This window comes from Lolium perenne, chromosome 3 (genome assembly GCF_019359855.2).
Source record: "Lolium perenne isolate Kyuss_39 chromosome 3, Kyuss_2.0, whole genome shotgun sequence".
Taxonomy (NCBI): Eukaryota; Viridiplantae; Streptophyta; class Magnoliopsida; order Poales; family Poaceae; genus Lolium; species Lolium perenne.
Window position 1 is genome coordinate 266,292,045 of NC_067246.2, and position 24,677 is coordinate 266,316,721.

Consider the following 24,677-nt stretch of genomic DNA (forward strand, 5'->3'; position numbering starts at 1 on the left):
TTTTTGTTTCTTGTTTACACTAGTTTGGCATAATGGACAAAAATGAGCTTCTATTGCTATTTCCTGATTTAAAACATGGATTGTTTGATGCGAAAATTAAAAAACCTATGGAATCTTATTTGCATGCTGGTAGTAATATTAGTATGAACGCTTTGAACACCATTGTTGATAATGATATAGAAAGTTCTAAGCTTGGGGAAGCTGGTTTTCATGATCTTTTTAGTCCCCCAAGCATTGAGGAGAAAATTTTCTTTGATGATACTTTACCTCCTATTTATGATGATTATAATGATAGTAGTCTTTTGTTACCACCTGTTATGGAGGATAAATTTAATTATGATTACAATATGTCTCCTATATTTGATGATGAGAATAATAATGATAGCTACTTTGTTGAATTTGCTCCCACTACAACTAATAAAATTGATTATGCTTATGTGGAGAGTAATAATTTTATGCATGAGACTCATGATAAGAATGCTTTATGTGATAGTTATATTGTTGAGTTTGCTCATGTTGCTACTGAAAGTTATTATGAGAGAGGGAAATATGGTTGTAGAAATTTTCATGTTACTAAAATACCTCTCTATGTGCTGAAATTTTTGAAGCTACACTTGTTTTATCTTCCTATGCTTGTTACTTTGCTCTTCATGAACTTGTTTATTTACAAGATTCCTATGCATAGGAAGCATGTTAGACTTAAATGTGTTTTGAATTTGCCTCTTGATGCTCTCTTTTGCTCCAAATACTATTTCTTGCGAGTGCATCATTAAAACTGCTGAGCCCATCTTAATGGCTATAAAGAAAAGAACTTCTTGGGAGATAACCCATGTGTTATTTTGCTACAGTACTTTGTTTTTATTTTGTGTCTTGGAAGTTGTTTACTACTGTAGCAACCTCTCCTTATTTTAGTTTTGTGTTTTGTTGTGCCAAGTAAAGCCGTTGATAGAAAAGTAAGTACTAGATTTGGATTACTGCGCAGTTTCAGATTTCTTTGCTGTCACGAATCTGGGTCCACCTCCCTGTAGGTAGCTCAGAAAATTAAGCCAATTTACGTGCATGATCCTCAGATATGTACGCAACTTTCATTCAATTTGAGCATTTTCATTTGAGCAAGTCTGGTGCCATTTTAAAATTCTTCAATGCGAGCTGTTCTATTTTGACAGATTCTGCCTTTTATTTCGCATTGCCTCTTTTGCTATGTTGGATGAATTTCTTTGATCCACTAATGTCCAGTAGCATTATGCAATATCCAGAAGTGTTAAGAATGATTGTGTCACCTCTGAATATGTTAATTTTTATTGTGCACTAACCCTCTAATGAGTTGTTTCGAGTTTGGTGTGGAGGAAGTTTTCAAGGATCAAGAGAGGAGTATGATGCAACATGATCAAGGAGAGTGAAAGCTCTAAGCTTGGGGATGCCCCGGTGGTTCACCCCTGCATATATTAAGAAGACTCAAGCATCTAACCTTGGGGATGCCCAAGGCATCCCCTTCTTCATCGACAAATTATCAGGTTCCTCCCCTGAAACTATATTTTTATTCCATCACATCTTATGTGCTTTTCTTGGAGCGTCGGTTTGTTTTTGTTTTTGTTTTGTTTGAATAAAATGGATCCTAGCATTCACTTTATGGGAGAGAGACATGCTCCGCTGTAGCATATGGACAAGTATGTCCTTGGTTTCTACTCATAGTATTCATGGCGAAGTTTCTTCTTCGTTAAATTGTTATATGGTTGGAATTGGAAAATGATACATGTAGTAATTGCTATTAATGTCTTGGGTAATGTGATACTTGGCAATTGTTGTGCTCATGCTTAAGCTCTTGCATCATATGCTTTGCACCCATTAATGAGGAAATACATAGAGCATGCTAAAATTTGGTTTGCATATTTGGTTTCTCTAAGGTCTAGATAATTTCTAGTATTGAGTTTGAACAACAAGGAAGACGGTGTAGAGTCTTATAATGTTTACAATATGTCTTTTATGTAAGTTTTGCTGCACTGGTTCATCCTTGTGTTTGTTTCAAATAAGCCTTGCTAGCCTAAACCTTGTATCGAGAGGGAATACTTCTCATGCATCCAAAATACTTGAGCCAACCACTATGCCATTTGTGTCCACCATACCTACCCACTACATGGTATTTCCTGCCATTCCAAAGTAAATTGCTTGAGTGCTACCTTTAAACAATTCAAAATTTATCACCTCTGATTTGTGTCAATGTTTTATAGCTCATGAGGAAGTATGTGGTGTTTATCTTTCAATCTTGTTGGGCAACTTTCACCAATGGACTAGTGGCTTCATCCGCTTATCCAATAATTTTGCAAAAAGAGCTGGCAATGGGATTCCCAGTCCCAAATTAATTAACAAAAATAGACACTCCTCCATGGTATGTGATTGTTGGACAGCACCCGAAGGATTCGGTTAGCCATGGCTTGTGTAAGCAAAGGTTGGGAGGAGTGTCATCATAATAAAACTAAAATAAAAAGGCACTCCTTCATGGTATGAGATTGTTGGCAGGCACCCGAGGATTCGGTTAGCCATGGTTTGTGAAAGAAAGGTTGGAAGGAGTGCCATCCAAAAATAAAATAAAATGGGAGCCGCTCTTTGAAGGTTTGTCTGGCAAGGGGGTTAGAGTACCCGCTACCATTCGTTGACAACAACATACACCTCTCAAAACTTTATTTTTATGCTCTCTTTATGTTTTCAAAATAAAAGCTCTAGCACAAATATAGCAATCGATGCTTTCCTCTATGGAGGACCATTCTTTTACTTTTATTGTTGAGTCAGTTCACCTATCTCTCTCTACCTCAAGAAGCAAACATTTGTGTGAACTGTGCATTGATTCTTACATACTTGCCTATTGCATTTGTTATATTGCTTTGCATTGACAATATCCATGAGATATACATGTTACAAGTTGAAAGCAACCGCTGAAACTTAATCTTCTTTTGTGTTGCTTCAATGCCTTTACTTTGAATTATTGCTTTATGAGTTAACTCTTATGCAAGACTTATTGATGCTTGTCTTGAAGTGCTATTCATGAAAAGTCTTTGCTTTATGATTCACTTGTTTACTCATGTCATATACATTGTTTTGATCGCTGCATTCACTACATATGCTTTACAAATAGTATGATCAAGATTATGATGGCATGTCACTCCAGAAATTATCTGTGTTATCGTTTTACCTGCTCGGGACGAGCAGAACTAAGCTTGGGGATGCTGATACGTCTCCGACGTATCGATAATTTCTTATGTTCCATGCCACATTATTGATATTATCTACATGTTTTATGCACACTTTATGTCATATTCGTGCATTTTCTGGAACTAACCTATTAACAAGATGCCGAAGTGCCAGTTCCTGTTTTCTGCTGTTTTTGGTTTCAGAAATCCTAGTAACGAAATATTCTCGGAATCGGACGAAATCAACACCCAAGTTCCTATTTTCACCGGAATCATCCGAACACCCGGGAAGGACCGAGAGGGGGCACTGGGCCCCAGGACCATAGGCCGGCGCGGCCCAGGCCCTGGCGCGCTGCCCTATGGTGTCGTCGCCCCTTCGACCCTCTGCGCCGCCTCTTCGCCTATATAAAGCCCCTGGATCGAAAACCACGATACGTTCGACGAAAACCACAGAAACCTTCCGAGCCGCCGCCATCGCGAGGCCAAGATCCGGGGACAGGAGTCTCTGTTCGGCACCCTGCCGGGCGGGGAAGTGCCCCGGAAGGCTTCTCCATCGACACCGCTGCCATCTCCACCGCCATCTTCATCACCGCTTTGCTCCCATGAGGAGGGAGTAGTTCTCCATCGAGGCTCGGGGCTGTACCGGTAGCTATGTGGTTCATCTCTCCCATGTACCTCAATACAATAATCTCATGAGTTGCTTTACATGATTGAGATTCATATGAGTTTTGTATCACTACTATCTATGTGCTACTCTAGCAATGTTATTAAAGTAGTTTTATTCCTCCTGCACGTGTGTAAAGGTGACAGTGTGTGCACCGTGTTAGTACTTGGTTTATGCTATGATCATGATCTCTTGTAGATTGCGAAGTTAACTATTGCTATGATAATATTGATGTGATCTATTCCTCCTACATATGCATGAAGGTGACAGTGTGCATGCTATGTTAGTACTTGGTTTAGTATTTTGATCTATCTTACACTATAAGGTTACTTAAATATGAACAAATTGTGGAGCTTGTTAACTCCGGCATTGAGGGTTCGTGTAATCCTACGCAATGCGTTCATCATCCAACAAGAGTGTAGAGTATGCATTTATCTATTCTGTTATGTGATCAATGTTGAGAGTGTCCACTAGTGAAAGTGTAATCCCTAGGCCTTGTTCCTAAATACTGCTATCGCTGCTTGTTTACTTGTTTCTTGTGTTACTACTGCTGCAATACTACCACCATCAACTACACGCCCGCAAGCTATTTTCTGGCACCGTTGCTACTGCTCATATATATTCATACCACCTGTATTTCACTATCTCTTCGCCGAACTAGTGCACCTATTTGGTGTGTTGGGGACACAAGAGACTTCTTGCTTTGTGGTTGCAGGGTTGCATGAGAGGGATATCTTTGACCTCTTCCTCCCTGAGTTCGATAAACCTTGGGTGATCCACTTAAGGGAAAACTTGCTGCTGTTCTACAAACCTCTGCTCTTGGAGGCCCAACACTGTCTACAGGAAAGGAGGGGGAACGTAGACATCACACTCATTAATGAAGAAATACATAGAGCATGCTAAAATTTGGTTTGCATATTTGGTTTCTCTAAGGTCTAGATAATTTCTAGTATTGAGTTTGAACAACAAGGAAGACGGTGTAGAGTCTTATAATGTTTTCAATATGTCTTTTATGTGAGTTTTGCTGCACCGGTTCATCCTTGTGTTTGTTTCAAATAAGCCTTGCTAGCCTAAACCTTGTATCGAGAGGGAATACTTCTCATGCATCCAAATACTTGAGCCAACCACTATGCCATTTGTGTCCACCATACCTACCTACTACATGGTATTTCCTGCCATTCCAAAGTAAATTGCTTGAGTGCTACCTTTAAACAATTCAAAATTTATCACCTCTGATTTGTGTCAATGTTTTATAGCTCATGAGGAAGTATGTGGTGTTTATCTTTCAATCTTGTTGGGCAACTTTCACCAATGGACTAGTGGCTTCATCCGCTTATCCAATAATTTTGCAAAAAGAGCTGGCAATGGGATTCCCAGTCCCAAATTAATTAACAAAAATAGACACTCCTCCACGGTATGTGATTGTTGGACGGCACCCGAAGGATTCGGTTAGCCATGGCTTGTGTAAGCAAAGGTTGGGAGGAGTGTCATCATAATAAAACTAAAATAAAAAGGCACTCCTTCATGGTATGAGATTGTTGGCAGGCACCCGAAGGATTCGGTTAGCCATGGTTTGTGAAAGAAAGGTTGGAAGGAGTGCCATACAAAAATAAAATAAAATGGGAGCCGCTCTTTGAAGGTTTGTCTGGCAAGGGGGTTAGAGTGCCCACTACCATTCGTTGACAACAACATACACCTCTCAAAACTTTATTTTTATGCTCTCTTTATGTTTTCAAAATAAAAGCTCTAGCACAAATATAGCAATCGATGCTTTTCCTCTATGGAGGACCATTCTTTTACTTTCATTGTTGAGTCAGTTCACCTATTTCTCTCCATCTCAAGAAGCAAACACTTGTGTGAACTGTGCATTGATTCCTATATATTTGCATATTGCACTTGTTATATTACTCTATGTTGACAATTATCCATGAGATATACATGTTATAAGTTGAAAGCAACCGCTGAAACTTAATCTTCCATTGTGTTGCTTCAATACCTTTACTTTGAATTATTGCTTTATGAGTTAACTCTTATGCAAGACTTATTGATGCTTGTCTTGAAGTGCTATTCATGAAAAGTCTTTGCTATATGATTCAATTGTTTACTCATGTCATATACATTGTTTTGATCGCTGCATTCACTACATATGCTTTACAAATAGTATGATCAAGATTATGATGGCATGTCACTCCAGAAATTATACGTATTTATCATTTTACCTGCTCGGGACGAAGCAGAACTAAGCAGGGATGCTGATACGTCTCCGACGTATCGATAATTTCTTATGTTCCATGCCACATTATTGATGTTATCTACATGTTTTATGCACACTTTATGTCATATTCGTGCATTTTCTGGAACTAACCTATTAACAAGATGCCGAAGTGCCAGTTCCTGTTTTCTGCTGTTTTTGGTTTCAGAAATCCTAGTAACGAAATATTCTCGGAATCGGACGAAATCAACGCCCAAGTTCCTATTTTCACCGGAAGCATCCAGAACACCCGGGAAGGACCAGAGGGGGGGCACTGGGCCCCCAGACCATAGGCCGGCGCGGCCCAGGCCCTGGCCGCGCCGCCCTATGGTGTCGTCGCCCCTTCGACCCTCCTGTGCCGCCTCTTCGCCTATATAATGCCCCTGGATCGAAAACCCTGATACGTTCGACGAAAACCACAGAAACCTTCCAGAGCCGCCGCCATCGCGAGGCCAAGATCTGGGGGACAGGAGTCTCTGTTCCGGCACGCTGCCGGAGCGGGGAAGTGCCCCGGAAGGCTTCTCCATCGACACCGCTGCCATCTCCACCGCCATCTTCATCACCGCTGCTTTGCTCCCATGAGGAGGAGTAGTTCTCCATCGAGGCTCGGGGCTGTACCGGTAGCTATGTGGTTCATCTCTCCCATGTACCTCAATACAATAATCTCATGAGCTGCTTTACATGATTGAGATTCATATGAGTTTGTATCACAATTTATCTATGTGCTACTCTAGCAAAGTTATTAAAGTAGTTCTATTCCTCTTGCACGTGTGTAAAGGTGACAGTGTGTGCACCGTGTTAGTACTTGGTTTATGCTATGATCATGATCTCTTGTAGATTGAGAAGTTAACTATTGCTATGATAATATTGATGTGATCTATTCCTCCTACATATGCATGAAGGTGACAGTGTGCATGCTATGTTAGTACTTGGTTTAGTCTTTTGATCTATCTTACACTATAAGGTTACTTAAATATGAACAAATTGTGGAGCTTGTTAACTCCGGCATTGAGGGTTCGTGTAATCCTACGCAATGCGTTCATCATCCAACAAAAGTGTAGAGTATGCATTTATCTATTCTGTTATGTGATCAATGTTGAGAGTGTCCACTAGTGAAAGTCTAATCCCTAGGCCTTGTTCCTAAATACTGCTGTGTTACTACTGCTTGTTTACTGTTTCACTGTGTTACTACTGCTGCAATACCACCACCATCAACTACACGCCCGCAAGCTATTTTAGCACCGTTGTTACTCTGCTCATATATATTCATACCACCTGTATTTCACTATCTCTTCGCCGAACTAGTGCACCTATTAGGTGTGTTGGGGACACAAGAGACTTCTTGCTTTGTGGTTGCAGGGTTGCATGAGAGGGATATCTTTGACCTCTTCCTCCCTGAGTTCGATAAACCTTGGGTGATCCACTTAAGGGAAAACTTGCTGCTGTTCTACAAACCTCTGCTCTTGGAGGCCCAACACTGTCTACAGGAAAAGGAGGGGGAAGTAGACATCAGTCGCCAAGCTTCTTTGGAACCTTACCATTGAAAGAGTAATTAGCTAGCATAGTGGAAATCTCCTCATTAGGAATTTTCCTTTTGTTAGAGACAATATCTTTCATATACTTTGAATAAGGAGGCAATTTAATAGCATCGGTCAAAGGTATTTGCAGGAATAAAGGTTTCATCCAATCGCAAAATTTATTATAGTGTTCTTCTTCCTTTGATTTTAGTTCTTAGCAGGAAAAGGCATTTGCTTTTGAACCCAAGGTTCTCTTTCACTACCATGTTTCTTAGCAATAAAATCTTCTTTAGTATACTTCTTATTTTTAGCATGCTTTTCAGGTTCTTCTTCAACCTCTTCTTTATCAGAAGCATCATTCTTATCATTATCTTTATCATGTTCATTACCACTTTCAGTTTCAGCATCAGAAATAGAAATACTATTAGGATCATTAACAGGCTCAGAGGATTCTACAACAGTTTTATGTTTCTTTTTCTTTTTCTTAGATGGAGCACTAGTTTCAGTTCGTTGAGAATCTTGTTCAACTCTTTTGGGATGCCCTTCAGGATATAGAGGATCCTGGGTAGAAACACCGCCTCTAGTTGTTACTTCATAAGCATGTTTTTCTTTAGAATTATCTTTTAACAAGTCATTTTGCACTTTAGTGAGTTGATCAATTTGAGTTTGAACCATTTGAAAATGTTTAACAAACATCTTAACATCATTGGAGGTTCTCTCCACAATACCATGCAATTCACCAATAGCTCGAGAATTTTCCATTAAATGATTCTCTACTCTCATATTGAAATTACTTTGCTTAACAATATAATTATCAAACTCATCTAAGCATTGAGCAGGAGGTTTTGAATACGGAATATCTTCTCTAGTAAAGCGTTCAAGAGAGTGTACCTCGATCATGGATGAAGGGGGAGTGATCTTACATGAATCTTCTATGGGAGGTAAATTCTTCACATCTTCAGATTTAATACCCTTCTCTTTAAGAGATTTCTTGGCTTCCCTCATATCTTCATCATTTAATTTAATCATACCCCTCTTCTTCAATATCGGTGTCGGGGTTGGTTCAGGTGTAGACCAATCATCATGATTCCGGCCTATTCTCGCCAATAATTCTTCAGCGTAAATGCTGAGTTCTTTTCCTGAAAACACAACCAGCACAACTATCCAGGTATGCCCTAGACTCAATGGTTAGTCCACTATAAAATATATCAAGTAAATCATGCTTTTCCAAATCATGGTCAGGCCGAGCTCTAATGAAAGAGCAAAATCTAGCCCAAGCCTCAGGCAATTTCTCTCCATCTTCCTGATCAAAATTATAAATTCTCTGCAAAGCAATATGTTGAGCACTAGCAGGAAAGTATTTCCGGAAGAAAACATCAAGCAATTCTTTTGGACTATTAATAGAATCAGGTGGCAAATTATTATACCAAGTTTTAGCATCATCCTTTAATGAGAAAGGGAAAATTTTAGCCACGAAATAAGTACGCTTCTTAACATCATCAGAAAACAAGCTACTAAGAGTAGATAGCTCAATCATGTGTTCTACAGCACTTTCTTTTTCAGTACCACAAAAAGGTGTTTTCTCAACAATAGATATATGAGACAAATCAAGAGAAAAATCATAATCCTTATCCTTAATGTTTATAGGAGATGTGGCAAATTTAGGATCAGGAGACAGTTTATATCTAACAGTATGTTCTGCAAGCAAATTTTTAATTTTTCTTGCATCAGTAGTAGCATTGCATTTATCAATAAAATCATCATCAAGTTCTACATAATCTTCATCAAGATCATCACTAGAGTATTCAACAGACTCAGGTGAATTAACAGGTGTAGCAGCATTTTCATTAGGAGTTTCAGCATTTTCAATTTGTCTAGACCTAGCAATTGTAGCATCTAGAAAAGATCCCAATGAACCACTATCATCAAGCACAGCAGAAGCATCATCGATATTATAAGAATTTTCAGATCTAGCAGAAGTACCAGCATGTGAAGCATGTGGTGGTGAAACAAGTTTATCAATCACAGATGGTGAATCAAGAACAGCAGAGGTACTCAGAGTTGTACCTTTTCTTGTAGTGGATGGTAATATGGCGACTTTAGGATCGCGAGGTTTACCCATGATGGAGAATTTGCAGCGAACAATATCAATCCAAGTGAACTTGCAAATAAAGCTATGCTCCCCGGCAACGGCGCCAGAAAATAGTCTTGATGACCCACAAGTATAGGGGATCGCAACAGTCTTCGAGGGAAGTAAAACCCAATTTATTGATTCGACACAAGGGGAGACAAAGAATACTTGAAAGCCTTAACAACGGAGTTGTCAATTCAGCTGCACCTGGAAACAGACTTGCTCGCAAGAGTTTATCAGTAGTAACAGTTTTATAGCAGTAGCGGTAGTGAAATAACAGCAGCAGAGTAACAAAGACAACAATAGTGATTATAGTAAACAGCAGGATTAAAATACTGTAGGCACAGGGATGGATGAACGGGCGTTGCATGGATGAGAGAAACTCATGTAACAATCAAAGCAGGGCATTTGCAGATAATAATAAAACGGTATCCAAGTACTAATCAATCAATAGGCATGTGTTCCATATATACTCGTACGTGCTCGCAATGAGAAACTTGCACAACATCTTTTGTCCTACCAGCCGGTGGCAGCCGGGCCTCTAGGGAATCTACTGGAAATTAAGACACTCCTTTTAATAGAGCACCGGAGCAAAGCATTAACACTCCGTGAACACATGTGATCCTCATATCACCGCCATCCCCTTCGGTTGTCCCAATTTCTGTCACTTTGGGGCCTCGGGTTCCGGACAGCAATACGTGTATACAACTTGCAGGTAAGATCATAAACAACGAATATCTTCATGAATCAATAACATGTTCAGATCTGAGATCATGGCACTCGGGCCCTAGTGACAAGCATTAACCATAACAAGTTGCAACAATATCATAAAAGTAACATCTACGGATACTAGGCACCATGCCCTAACAATCTTATGTCTATTACATGACCAATCTCATCCAATCCCTACCATCCCCTTCAGCCTACAGCGGGGGAATTACTCACACATGGATGGGGGAAACATGGCTGGTTGATGGAGAGGCGTCGGTGATGATGATGGCGATGATCTCCTCCAATTCCCCATCCCGGCGAGGTGCCAGAACGGAGTTTCTGGTCCCGAGACGGAGTTTCGCGACGGTGGCGGCGTACTGGATGGTTTCTGGCGATTTCGACTTCCTCCCGTGCGTTTTTAGGTCGAAGGCAATAAGTAGTCCGAAGGAGGGCGTCGGGGGCCGGCCGAGGCCGCCACACACTAGGGCCGCGCGCCCCCCTCCTAGGCCGCGCCGGCCTAGTGTGTGGGGCCCTCGGGCCCCCACCTGGCTTGCCCTTCTGGCTCCGTCAGTATTCTGGGAAAATAGGACCTTTCGCATAAATTCCGAGGATTTTCCTGAAAGTTGGATTTCTGCACAAAAACGAGACACCAGAACAGTTCTGCTGAAAACAGCGTTAGTCCGTGTTAGTTGCATCCAAAATACACAAATTAGAGGCAAAACAATAGCAAAAGTGTTCGGGAAAGTAGATACGTTTTCGACGTATCAATCAGTATGAATTGTAACTTTTGAATCAACAATATAGGATCTAAACTTATTACAAGCAAAGACTATAGCTAATAATTCTTTTTCAGTTGTAGCATAATTTCTTTGAGCAACATCAAGAGTTTTGCTAGCATAATGAATAACATTCAATCTCTTATCTACTCGCTGTCCAAGAACAGCGCCTACAGCAAAATCACTAGCATCACACATAATCTCAAAAGGTAAATTCCAATCAGGAGGTTCAACTACAGGAGCAGTTGTTAAGGCTTTCTTTAGAGTTTCAAAAGCTTCCTTACAATCATCATAAAAAACAAAAGGTACATCTTTTTGAAGAAGATTAGTAAGAGGCTTTGAAATCTTAGAGAAGTCTTTAATAAATCTCCTATAAAACCCAGCATGACCAAGAACACTACGAATACCTTTAACATCCCTAGGATAGGGCATCTTCTCAATTGCTTCAACTTTAGCTCTATCATCTTCAATACCTCTCTCAGAAATTTTATGTCCCAATACAATTCCTTCATTAACCATAAAGTGGCATTTCTCCCAATTAAGAACAAGATTAGTTTCTTCACATCTCTGCAATACTTTATCAAGGTTTCGCAAGCAATTATCAAAAGAATTCCCATAGACAGAAAAATCATCCATGAATACCTCTACAATACTCTCACAAAAGCCATGAAAAATAGCAGACATGCATCTTTGAAAAGTAGCAGGAGCATTACATAAACCAAAAGGCATACGCCTATAAGCATAAGTTCCATAAGGACAAGTGAAAGTGGTTTTCTCTTGATCTTTAGTTTTAACAGCAATTTGTGAAAACCCGGAATAACCATCAAGAAAGCAAAAATGAGTATTTTTAGACAACCTTTCTAACATTTGATCAATAAAGGGTAAAGGGTAATGATCTTTCTTAGTTACCTTATTAACTTTTCGATAATCAATGCACATTCTATACCCTACAACTACTCTTTGGGGGATGAGCTCATCATTATCATTAGGCACAACAGTCATTCCTCCTTTCTTAGGAACACAATGCACAAGACTAACCCATCTACTACCAGCAATAGGATATATAATACCAGCTTCAAGAAGTTTTAATACCTCATTCCTTACCACATCCTTCATCTTCGGAATTAGACGACGTTGATGTTCAACAACAGGCTTTGCATCATCTTCCATATTGATAGCATGTTGGCAAATAGAGGGAGAAATCCCCTTCAAGTCATCAAGAGTATAGCCAATAGCTCCTCGGTGTTTCTTCAATATTTCCAATAACCTTTCTTCCTCAATATCTGAAAGCTTAGAACTAATAATAACAGGATATATTTTCTAATCATCAATATGAGCATACTTAAGATTATCAGGCAATGGTTTTAAATCAAAAACAGGATCTTCCTTTGGTGGTGGTGTTGTACCTAGATCTTCAACTGGCAAGTCATGTTTAAGAATAGGTTGACGAAGGAAAATTTCATCAAGCTCATTTCTTTCTTCCCTAAAGACTTCACTCTCACTATTCTCCAAATGTTGCTGCAAAGGATTATTAGGAGCAAGAGCAATAGACGCACACTGTTCAACTCTAAAATCATCATTAGGCAAATCAGCTTTATAAGGAGTTTTGGCAAATTTAGAGAAATTAAACTCATAAGATTCACCAGCAAATTTAGTAACAATCTTTTCCTTCTTGCAATCTATAACAGCGCCACAAGTATTTAGGAAAGGTCTACCAAAAATGATAGGACAATACTTACTAGCAGCAGAACCAAGTACCAAAAAGTCAGCAGGATATTTAATCTTACCACACAGAACTTCCACATCTCGAACAATACCAATAGGAGAGATAGTTTCTCTATTAGCTAGCCGAATAACCACATCAATATCTTCAAGTTCACAAGAACCAATTTCATGCATGATCTCCGTATAAAGCTCATAAGGAATAGCACTAATACTTGCACCAATGTCACATAAACCATAATAATAATGATCACCAATTCTAACAGAGAGCATAGGAACACTAGCTTTCCTAGACTTATTAGGATGCGAAACAATATTAGAAGCATCTTCACAGAAAATAATATGACCATCTTCTACATTTTCGGTCACAAGATCTTTAACTATTGCAATAGCAGGTTCAACCTTTATTTGTTCTTCAGGTTCTATAGGTTTCTTTGCACTTTTATTAACCGCACTAGTATAACAGAGTACTCCTTCATTTTAGCAGGGAAAGGAGTTTTCTCAATATAAGCTTCAGGAAGAATATGATCAACAGTTTCAATTATAGCACATTTATTTATAGATTAATCAACTTTATCTTTATACGGTTCATGATACTTATCAAAATTCTTCCTAGGCAATTCAAAGTGAGATGCAAAAGCTTTATAAAGATTTACAACGACTTGAGAATCAAGACCATAAGTAGCACTAATATTACGAAATTTATCAGTATCCATAAAAACTTCAATGCATTTATAATCAAAGTTTATACCTGACTCTCTATATTTGTCGTTCTCCCATCCTTCAGTATTCTCCTGGATCCGATCAAGAAGGTCTCTTTTAAACTCTTCTTTATTGCGTGTAAATGATCCAGAACAAGAAGTATCCAGCAAAGTCTTATCTTGAAAAGACAATCTTGCATAGAAATTATCAATAATAATATTACCAGGAAGCTCATGAATGGGGCATTTGAGCATTAAAGACTTCAATCTCCCCCAAGCTTGGGCAATACTTTCTCCATCATGAGGCCAGAAATTGTATATGCGGTTCCGATCTTTGTGAATTTCACTTGGAGGATAGAATTTGGAATAAAATAAAGGCACAATGTCCTCCCAATTAAGAGAATCCCTATTCTTCAGCAATTTATACCAGTGCGTTGCTTTACCAGACAGCGATATAGAGAATAGTTTCTTCCTAACTTCATCCATAGCAATACCTGCACATTTGAATAACCCGCATAATTCATGTAAAAACAGTAAATGATCACCAGGATGGACAGTTCCATCCCCTTCATAGCGGTTATCCACAACACGTTCAATAATTTTCATAGGTATTTTGTATGGAACCTCTTTCTCACCTGGCGCCTCATCCACTACCCTTGCAGTAGTAGTAGATTTCCCGAAGAGGAATTCAAGAGAAGACCTCTCCATAATAATTTATAGCAGCAGGCAGAAATAAAAACAGCACGTACAGTAAAAAGTTTCCCTTACCAATTCCACTTACCAATAGCGCTTCACTCCCCGGCAACGGCGCCAGAAAATAGTCTTGATAACCCACAAGTATAGGGGGTGTATCGTAGTATCTTCGATAAGTAAGAATGTCGATCCCAACGAGGAGCAGAAGGTGTTGACAAGCAGTTTCGATGAAGGATTCACTGTAAATGCTCACAGACAAGTATTCAGGGGGTTTTAGTATAACAGATGAATAAAGTACAAGTAAGTAAAGTGCGAGAGAAATAATTGCAGCGAGTGGCCCAATCCTTTTTAGCACAAAGGACAAGCCGGTTTGTTTACTTATAATGACCAAACGTTCTTGAGGACACACGGGAATTTAGTCTAGTGCTTTCGCTTCATATAGCTGATTAATCTTCATTGTTTTGATAAGTGTTGTGTGGGTGAACCTATGCTAATGTACCGCCCTTCCTAGGACTAATACATACTTGTGATTATACCCCTTGCAAGCATCCGCAACTACAAGAAAGTAATTAAGATAAATCTAACCACAGCCTTAAACTACGAGATCCCGTTTATCCCTCCTGCACCGATATACCAACGGGGGTTTAGGTTTCTGTCACTCCGGCAACCCCGCAATTAGCAACCGAATACAAGATGCACTCCCCTAGGCCCATAAATGGTGAAGTATCATGTAGTCGACGTTCACATGACACCACTAGAAGAATAACACCACAACTTAAATATCATAACATTGAATACTAACCAACATAATTCACTACTAACATTTAGACTTCACCCATGTCCTCAAGAACTAAACGAACTACTCACGAGACATCATATGGAACATGATCAGAGGTGATATGATGATGAATAACAATCTGAACATAAACCTTGGTTCAATGGTTTCACTCAATAGCATCAATAACAAGTAGAAATCAACACCGGGAGAGTTTCCCCTATCAAATAATCAAGATCAAACCCAAATTGTTACAGCGGTGACGAGGTGCAGCGGTGGAGATGGTGGTGATGATGATGATGATGATGGAGATGATGATGGAGATGATGTCCAGCTCGATGACGGTGACGATGGCGTCGATTTCCCCCTCCGGGAGGGAATTTCCCCGGCAGATTTCAGCCTGCCGGAGAGCTCTTTTCTCTCTGGTGTTCTCCGCCCCGCAGAGGCGGCTGTGACTCTTCGCGACTATCCTTTGGGGCTTAGGTTTTCGGGACGAAGACGTACGCGAAGAAAAGGAGGCGAGAGGGGGCTGTGGGCCCCCTCCTCACAGGGCGGCGCGGCCAGGCCTTGGGCCGCGCCGGCCTATGAGGTGGGCCCACCTCGGGTCCCCTCGGCTCCCCCTTCTGGCTCCCTTCGTCATCTGGAAAAAATAGGATTTTTCATATAATTTCCGTCAACTGTTGATCTTCCGAAATATTGCATTCTGACGGTGCTTTTTCTAGCAGAATCCTGGCTCCGGTGCGCGATCCCCAAATAATCATGAAACATGCAAAATAGATGAAATAACATAAGTATCATCTCCAAATATGAAATATATCAATGCATAACAGCAAATTATGATATAAAATAGTGATGCAAAATGGACGTATCAATCGGCATCAGAACAAGGTCCTCCACCTCTCCCGCCTTGTGGATGCCAAGGATGGAGCTGCAGGTGGAGGTAGGGCGACCGACGATGCATCTGATCCCGTAGACGACGAGCTCTGGACTGTAGTGCACCAAGGTCTACATTATTCTGGAGCACGACCAACAACCTATGCAAGAGCCTCTCAAGCTGAGAGAGACTTTGTGAAGATCGTTGGACACCATAGCTCGCCGAAGGCCGTTGGTCGACATGTTCTTGAGATTCCGCAACACATTAATAGGGCAGGGGGCGATGTGGTGCAGGAGGTGACTTGCACGGCCCAAGATATTTCGCACGTGAGCTCACCACGTACTCCAAGAGGGAGTGCGGGTTTGAGTACGTCTACATTTTCTACTCAACGAGGGGCAGGAGTGTTCCTGAGAGGTGCAAACCGACATCATCGCATTCGCTAGTATTCCACTTACAGAAGCACATGGGTCTCCGTTCTAGCGAGCGGATTCACGCGCAACTGAACGCAGATGCCACTCAGATTGAGATGGAGCAGAAACCCACAGACAAAGACGATAATACATGGATACTTGGCAGCCAACTAGAAAGAGTTGAGCGATGTATATACATCCAGTGCAAGTGTCGTTTTGATCTTAGGATAATATGTTGATGCAGATCCATCTTATGTTGTCTCTTTTCTTTAGATGGTTGATACATGCATTGATCTGGATGGCTCATGGTGTAATCTTTTTTGTAAGACTTGAAGATAAATAAAGTAATAAAAAGCCGCATGTATCAATAGATTCAGAGACTGGGCCTAACTTTCCATTTCCAAAAAATATCAGGCCATGCAAATGTTAGCCCAGCCCAACGCAACAAAACCCAACCACACACACACACAAAAAAGCATTGCTCAAAAAACACACACACACACACAAAAAGCCTCCGACGCACAGACCGGTCCATTTACCTGGTCACCCCGGCCATGGACGGGCACGTCCGGCGGCTGCTGAACCGCGTGGCGATCGCTCTGGCGGCCGTGGCCACGGCCGCCCTGATGCACCTGTTCCGCCACTCATCCACCTTCTGCTTCACCAGCTCGCCCGCCTATTCGTCCCTCTCGCTGGCGCCCTTCCCCCGCACCTCTTGCGACGCCGCATCCCGCCGCGTCGTCGACCCCGACCTCCGCCTGGCCAAGCTCCGATCCACCCCGCGCTGGCGACGTCACAACGCGGCCCTCTCCGCATCGGTGGTCGAACCTCTCCGGCGCCTGCGCCTCCTAGGCAACTCCTCCCGCGTTCTCTGCATCGCCGCCGGCGCGGGGCAAGCAGTGGACGCGCTCCGCGTGGCCGGCGTGGGGGACGTCACCGGCGTTGATCTCGTTGACTTCCCTCCCCTCGTGCGCCGCGCTGACCCGCACAACCTTCCGTTCTTCGATGACGCCTTCGACCTCGTGCTCTCGGACGACCCGGCGGCGCTCACGGGCGCGCTCTTCCCGTCCCGGTTCGCGGCTGAGATCGAGCGCACCGTCCGCCGTGGCGGCGCAATTGCGCTCGCCGTCGATCGACGCATCAGTCTTTCGATCGTCGCCTCCCTCTTCAAAAAGTCACGCGTCGTCGATGTGAGGAATACTACCTTGAGTGGCTCCTCGACCAGCATAGTAATCCTGAGCACCAATGCGGAGCGCCACTGATACTCATTCGCTATTGTGTTCATGCAGTGTTAATATTGCTAAAGGTTTTGTTTGATTCGTTTCTTTTGGACAGTCACGCATAGTGAACTTTAGTCTTGATGATTTGAGTACTTTAAGTGAAACAGAATTTTGTTGTTCTGTGTTGTTTTGTCATCAATCCTTGTCAGTATGTTGTTCCAGTTGGAGAACACGGCATGATCTGCACTCAGAACATCTCTAGCTGCGATGGCAAAATTGTTGCTCTCGGTATGAAGGAGATCATAACTCTAGTTTGTAGGAGTTAGTTAGCTGCTCTCTGCAGTGGCGGACCCAGAAAAAAATGAGTTGGGGCAAATAAAGTGATTGGGGGCATTCATGTATAAATTAGCAGAATTTAAAGAAATCTTGTTCAAATTTAAATGAATATGAAAGTGATTCAAAAATTTAAGTGGGAGCCTAAGCCCCCACTCAGCTACACTTGGGTCTGCCCCCCCCCCCCCCCCCCCTCTCTTCTTGTTGTAACATGTATAAATGAAGTGTCAAGCCAATGAATATAGGTGTGCCCAACCCTAAATTCCCGTCCCCTTATTTAGGTTCGCATATGTCATACTTCTATAGGTTCCCTTATTTAGGTGGTGAAATAATAATATCTATAACATCCAATCAATACTGCATGAAAATATATTCATATATCTAATGAAACTAAATTGTTGTTCTAGATGTTGCTACTTTTTTTATAAACTTGGTCAAACATAAAGTAGCTAACTTACAATACTAGAACTTCAATTGTTGGAACAAAGTGAGTACATGGTATCAGATAGTGAAGAAGTCATTCACTGATCCTTTCGCCAGTTTGACGCACTCCATTCATTCCCATGGTGCACTATGAGGTCTCTTCCTCTTCCAACCCCTTGTTCACCCGTATAAACCAGCCACTGTCACAACAAATCCCCTTTTGAATTCAACACTCGCGGTTGCAACACCTTCTGCACCCTTTTTTCTGTAATTCATTCCAGCTATAATCCATTGAAAAATATGATACATTATATCACAAAGATCATTGGGCGTTATATGCTCAAAACATGTTATATTCCTAGTTTTCTACAAGGACCAGAACAGAACAACCAATTGAGCTATGATAGCCTCTCTTTTAAATTTGGTTGTGTTGGTGTGTTGAAAGCACATTGGAAAACACTCCAAATATATGTAGGTTGAAAACTTAGTAGGAAGTTCGAACACCATAGGTACATAAAACTCTTGCGGGGGGGGTGATTTGAATAGCATTATACAAGGTAATATTAAACCTTTTTTTCCCAACCTCCACGACACCATGTCATCTCCCTGCTGGAGCTAGACATTATGAAGTAATATCTAACAATTTACTCCATTCAATAGCCCCCCTCCCCCCACCCCCCGACCACACACGCACGTAAACATCTTCTACATATGAATGAAGCTACATTCTTTTTAGAGGACATGACATACAATGTAGGCATATAGCTGCCATAGTATGCCCCTTATGCCATATAACATTCCACAATCTAGTTTTACTCTCAGATACCAAAATTCTGCCACAAAATATTGTTTTATTTCCATTAATCTTGCACATAATTGTGATGTCCTTGGTTCCAATCACTTGAGAGATGGTTTGTTTCTAATATCTTCATGTTTTGAGCCATTTACATAGTATAAAGTATTGTTCCTTTGTCAAGTGAACGCATTTGCCAAAAAAAAAGTTTAAGTGAAGGCCCATGTACCCTCGTCGGTTGGTGGATACTTGTGGTCTGGACATGATCTTTATTGTGTTCTTACCCCAGGTAGAACAAGGGCTTATCTGAGAGCAAGTTCGGCCTAGCTCAAAGGCTTAAAGAAACGAACTGACATTTATACTAAGCAACCCATGTAACTGATATTTGGACTAGGCAAAGCTAGTACTAACATCTTTCTGTGGGCCTTCTCGTGTGTTTTTTCTTATAGGGCTCCTTATCTCCTGCTTACTCCGTGGCGTAAATGTGACAGGCCTGAATGAAGCAAACTTCATAAGAGCCCAAATAGCTATTGAGCTACTTTGATTTGATCAACCAGATTTCCATGTTCTGAAAAAATTGGATTCAATTCTCAGATTTTTTCTAAGTTCAGCAGGACCGTGATTAAATATTCCCAGGTTGCACCAAGAAATGAAAACAGGTGCCGCCATTCGATAGGTACCGACGATAACCACGATAACTAGCTGGGCCGTGTGAAGAACTACACTCCGTCTTGTCTAGACAGTCGAAATATAAGACAAGAACCTAACATAAGTTTTGTGACTTTCAAGGAGGATATTGTTACCTTCGTCAGATTGATTGATAACCACTCGTCGATTGACAGCTACAGCTTTTTCCATCGAGAAAGGGGTCGATAAGAATCCGGCTAAGGTGTCAAGGTGGGATCCCGGCGGGATTTCACTTATACTGTATTTTACCTTTTCTAGTTTAATTTTACTGTTAAAATTTACATAAAAAACAAAATACACTACAAGTGAAATTATATGGGATTTCACTTGACATCGTAAACCCGGCTTGATCTTGATTCGGCAGATCAACAAATTAGGACTGACTTGCTTCGAGAAAGAGTTTACGGATCGAGCTTTCTCCCCGGAGAAACATATGGTCGGAGGATCTGTTATTCTGTTGCTCAAACTGAATCACGCATTCACGCCAATCTTATGGAAGTTCCTGGTCGCAACTCATGCAGTGCAGTTTCCCTACGTGCAAATTTACCATCTGTGACAAACAAACAGGTTCTTCTTGTTCTAGTTTGACCATCCAACTTGCCGTCGCGCGCAGAGCGTCAATTCAAAGGAGCGGGACATGCGGGAGCTGGGCCATCTCGTGCGACGATCAGAGCACGGGCACTGCTGGCCCTCGTGCACATGCGGCTCCCGGAACAGCGCGAGACGTCGACCTCTATAGAGGAGCGGGCGTGCAGCGTGTTGAACCTCTCACAGTTGCCCTAGGCTGATAGGCAGACACCGCACCATCACCAGCTGTGGCAGGACGGCGACCAGATGGGAGCTAAATCCGGCCCGTAGCCGGGAATGTGCCGCGGGCACCGTCGCTATCCCACGAATGGCTCGCGCTGCCAATGCAGGACGAAGCTACTGTCGCTGAAAGCGCCGCCCGTCCATCCATGGAGGATTACAAGGCCTCCCTCAAACGACGTCGTCGCGTTCTAATCCGCCGCACAGTGGCATGCGGTGCAGCTAAGTTCTTAATGGTTCCACCGCCCGCTGCATGTGAATGTGATGGAGTGACTGATGCAGCAACCAGATTTCCCGTCATTTATCAGTACGTAGTCCAACTCTGATTATAGCTATCCAGTAATGCTGTTTTGGCCTGTACCGTGCGGCCTGGAATCGGAAGGGAAGCTGGGCGCCGAACGTATGGAGACAAGGGAGTAAATGGTGGCTTGACTTCCTGCCTCCTATGCTCCTTGCTGGTCGCCGGCCGGGCTTGAATGCGCGTCGGAGGGATGGGCCGCCATGGGTCCTTCTCTGTCGCTGCCGCTGCCGCTGCCGCTGCAGGAGGCGTGGAATTGCTTGTTCCTCCGGCGCTAACGAGGCCAACGGTGAGGCACCGGAGCGATCGGTGTGGGGGGATCGCGGAGCCACGTTGAGCGGACGGCAAGCGACATGACATCCGCCAGCTAGCCCTATCACCCCCACCACCCTGCATTAACCGGAGGTATGGGGATAGGCGACCTACATGTCCCCTGCCACACGTGTGCTCACGCTGGAATACCTAACCGAGCTGATGCTACGTGCAAGAGTAGACATGCTATAAGGCATCTCCAACGTGTGGATGCATTAGGTTAGGTCCGCGCGCAGCGCGACTTCGAATGGGTCGTCGCGGACAAAAGACGTGGCCCAACGCAACAACGTATCTGGAGGTCTATCCGCCTGGCTCTCCGCGGCGGCCTAAAGCTTGCCAACATCTGGGTATGCTTTGTGTGCACATGGATAGGAGACGGACATGCGACGTGTTCTTCCACGTCCGCATGTTACCCTCACAGGGCCGCCTGTAGGCGGCTCAACGACCTTTTGTGGTCCTATTAAATGGGACCGGGGGGTCACGTCGTCTCCACGCGTGCGGACCCTGTCCCCACTCCCCATTGCACTTCCATAGATAAGAGCTAGCCGCCATGGCCCCGAACAAATGGTTAGGGAAGAAAAACCACAAGGTGAGCCACGGCTGCGTGCTCGCCTCCCTTGCTCCGTTTCGCCATACTCAGCCGGTGGTGCCGCATACCTTCTGGGAGACAGTCGTGAGAGGGGAGGGGGAATCGGGTTCTGGCGCCGCTTATCCCCGCTTCCGGCTGCGGGTGCCGGAACGAGATCCAACGGCCGCACGGTCCTCCCGCTAGACCTCCTCGACAACCCCGCATACACCGAGGGCTCGAGCCACTGGGATGTGTGGTTCACCCTCGAGCACAACACACGACGACACACCTTCTTCGCGTCGAGGACAGCGGTGCGCTAGCCACCTTCCGCCCCCAGCATCACCTTGGTAAAGGAGGAGACCAGCATATGTTAATACCAATCTAGTTTAACTACTTTTAGATTTGGTTTTAAAAAAATTGGGTCATTTTTTTGGGGTGCCCGCATTGGGGCAAATAACGACCCAATCGTATAAGAGGTGACAATGTGTCTATCTCTGGCTGCACGGACCAAAACAGACAAATTCTAACACATTTTGTGTCCAATTTAGGTAGGGGTGTTGGAGATGCCCTAATACACCCAAGATCTCTTATTTCTAGAGGTCCTATGAAAGTTTTTCATAAGAATATTTGCAGTATAACACTAATACCAGACAAGTTTTTATGGATTTTCTTTATATGAGGTAGTATGGGGTTGATTGGCATTGCATGCACCATACGTGGTTGTTGACTTGTCTTTCCGGAGAGATAGACCAGATTCGGTGATGGGCTCAGATCTCTAAAAGCAAGCATTACAGTCAGGGGGGACAATTGCAGGTCGCAGCAGGGATATATTGCACCGCTTTTTCAGCACGTAGCACTGTGGCGTCTTGCGATGGACATCACCTGACAAGAGGACCTGGGGTCGAAGCAAATCGAACGGGCACGGCACACAGGCACAGCAACTGCGTCCGTGCGCGCTCGTCATACACAAGGGCAGGTCGCTGCTCTGCTCCGTACGTCCGTGCGCGCTCATGCCGGCTCGCTCCCGCTCATACCTCCGGGTTTCTGTGGTCAGCACGGACGCGCAACGGCGAACATGCGGCGAACATGCGGTGCCGGCCGGCAAGCGCGGCCCCAGCGGCGGCCGTGCGCGCGGCGGAGTCGGGCATTCCAGAAACTGCCAAGCCGCGCCACCGCGCCGGCGGGGCCCCGATGTCCGCTTTGTACCGTGCCGGCGACATGCATAGCTCAGCTTTTCTGCTTGTTTCCTTCTGCGGCTCTTCTGCCAGTCTTTTTTTGGGAAACAAGTACAAATGTAGATGCTCACGTATGACTGCATCATTCGATAAGGTCTTCAGATTGATAAAGTCACCACAAATATCTCGCTATCGACGGAAACTTTGCCTCCCATAAAGAATATTCCATCTTTAATGAGACACCAAAGTGTTAAACCTGAAGTTTGAACTCTAGTGAGGTAGGAGTGCCACTTCACTCCTAACCACCTAACCACACGTTGGTTCTCTCTTCTACCCGTCTTCCGTGTTATAAAAGCGACAAGCAAATAAAGAAAAACGAAACAAGAACACACGCAGGGAACACAAGATTTTAACGTGGAAAACACTCTCCAACAAAGAGAGGTAAAAACCACGGGCGCCAGCCAGCAAAACTTTACTATATCGGGGAGTATTTACAAACGCCGTGGGATATCTTATAATCTGATAAACCCTAGCCGGCGGCTTACAAGATGTATTTATAGACGGTGGCAACGATCCGTACCCCCGCACCCCCCTTCATAGGCGTCCCTGCAGGGCACGTCATATGGGCTAACTTCAGACTCCACTACGCTTCGGCCTAAGCCTACCGGCGACGGGCTCGCTCCGTTCGTCAGAAGTTAGACTCCCTTTAGAATAAATTTGGATCACAATACAATAAACTCCACATTGAGACAAATTCCATCTTGTAGCATGAACTTCAACAATCTCCTGAAGAACAAAGAAAACACTTGCTGGCACCAACAACCACTTGGGCTAAACAGTTATACCAACAAGCTCGAGCAAATCTCAAACTTGGAAACAATAACTGGTTTTATCATCATATCAGCATGATTATCATGAGTACTTATCTTGCATACCTTCAGTTTACCTTGAGTAACAATATCACAAACATAATGGTACTTAATATCAATGTGCTTTGTCCTCTCATGGAACATTTGATCTTTAGTAAGGTATATTGCACTTTGACTGTCAGAAAATAAGTTAATGCAAGAATCATCTCCACAAAGCTTAGCATACAAACCTTTCAATCAAACAGACTCTTTGCAAGCTTCATTAATTGCTATATATTCTGCTTCGGTCGTAGATTGGGCAATAATAGGTTGTAAACTTTCCTTCCAACTCATAGCACATCCACCAACAGTGAACACATAACCTGTGAGGGATCTTCTCTTATCCAAATCGGCAGCAAAATCTGAATCCACATAGCCTACGAGTCCCTCATCAGTCTTGCCAAACTTCAAACAGGCTTTAGATGTGCCACGAAGGTACCTGAAAATCCACTGAACAGCTTTCCAATGTTCTTTACCAGGATCAGCCATGTATCGACTGACCAAACTCATAGCATATGATAAATCAGGACGAGAACAAACGATGGCATACATCAAGGAACCAACAACACTAGAATATGGAACTCGTGACATGCACTCAATATCTTCATCAGTACTAGGACATTGCAATGCTGACAATTTGAATTGAGAAGCAATTGGTGTACTAACAGACTTTGCATCATGCATATTAAAATGATGAAGAACTTTCTGAATGTAATTTTGCTGACTAAGAAGTAACACACTAG

The 24,677-nt window shown here is 42.9% G+C and overlaps 1 protein-coding gene across 1 annotated transcript; it reads left to right on the plus strand.

Annotated features, from left to right (window-relative positions):
• Positions 1–16,961: 16,961 nt before the first annotated feature.
• LOC127338636 (uncharacterized) lies at positions 16,962–17,672 on the plus strand. The gene has a single exon (XM_051364676.1). The coding sequence runs from the start codon at positions 16,965–16,967 to the stop codon at positions 17,670–17,672; it is 708 nt and encodes a 235-aa protein (XP_051220636.1). The 5' UTR covers positions 16,962–16,964.
• The last annotated feature ends 7,005 nt before the right edge of the window (positions 17,673–24,677 follow it).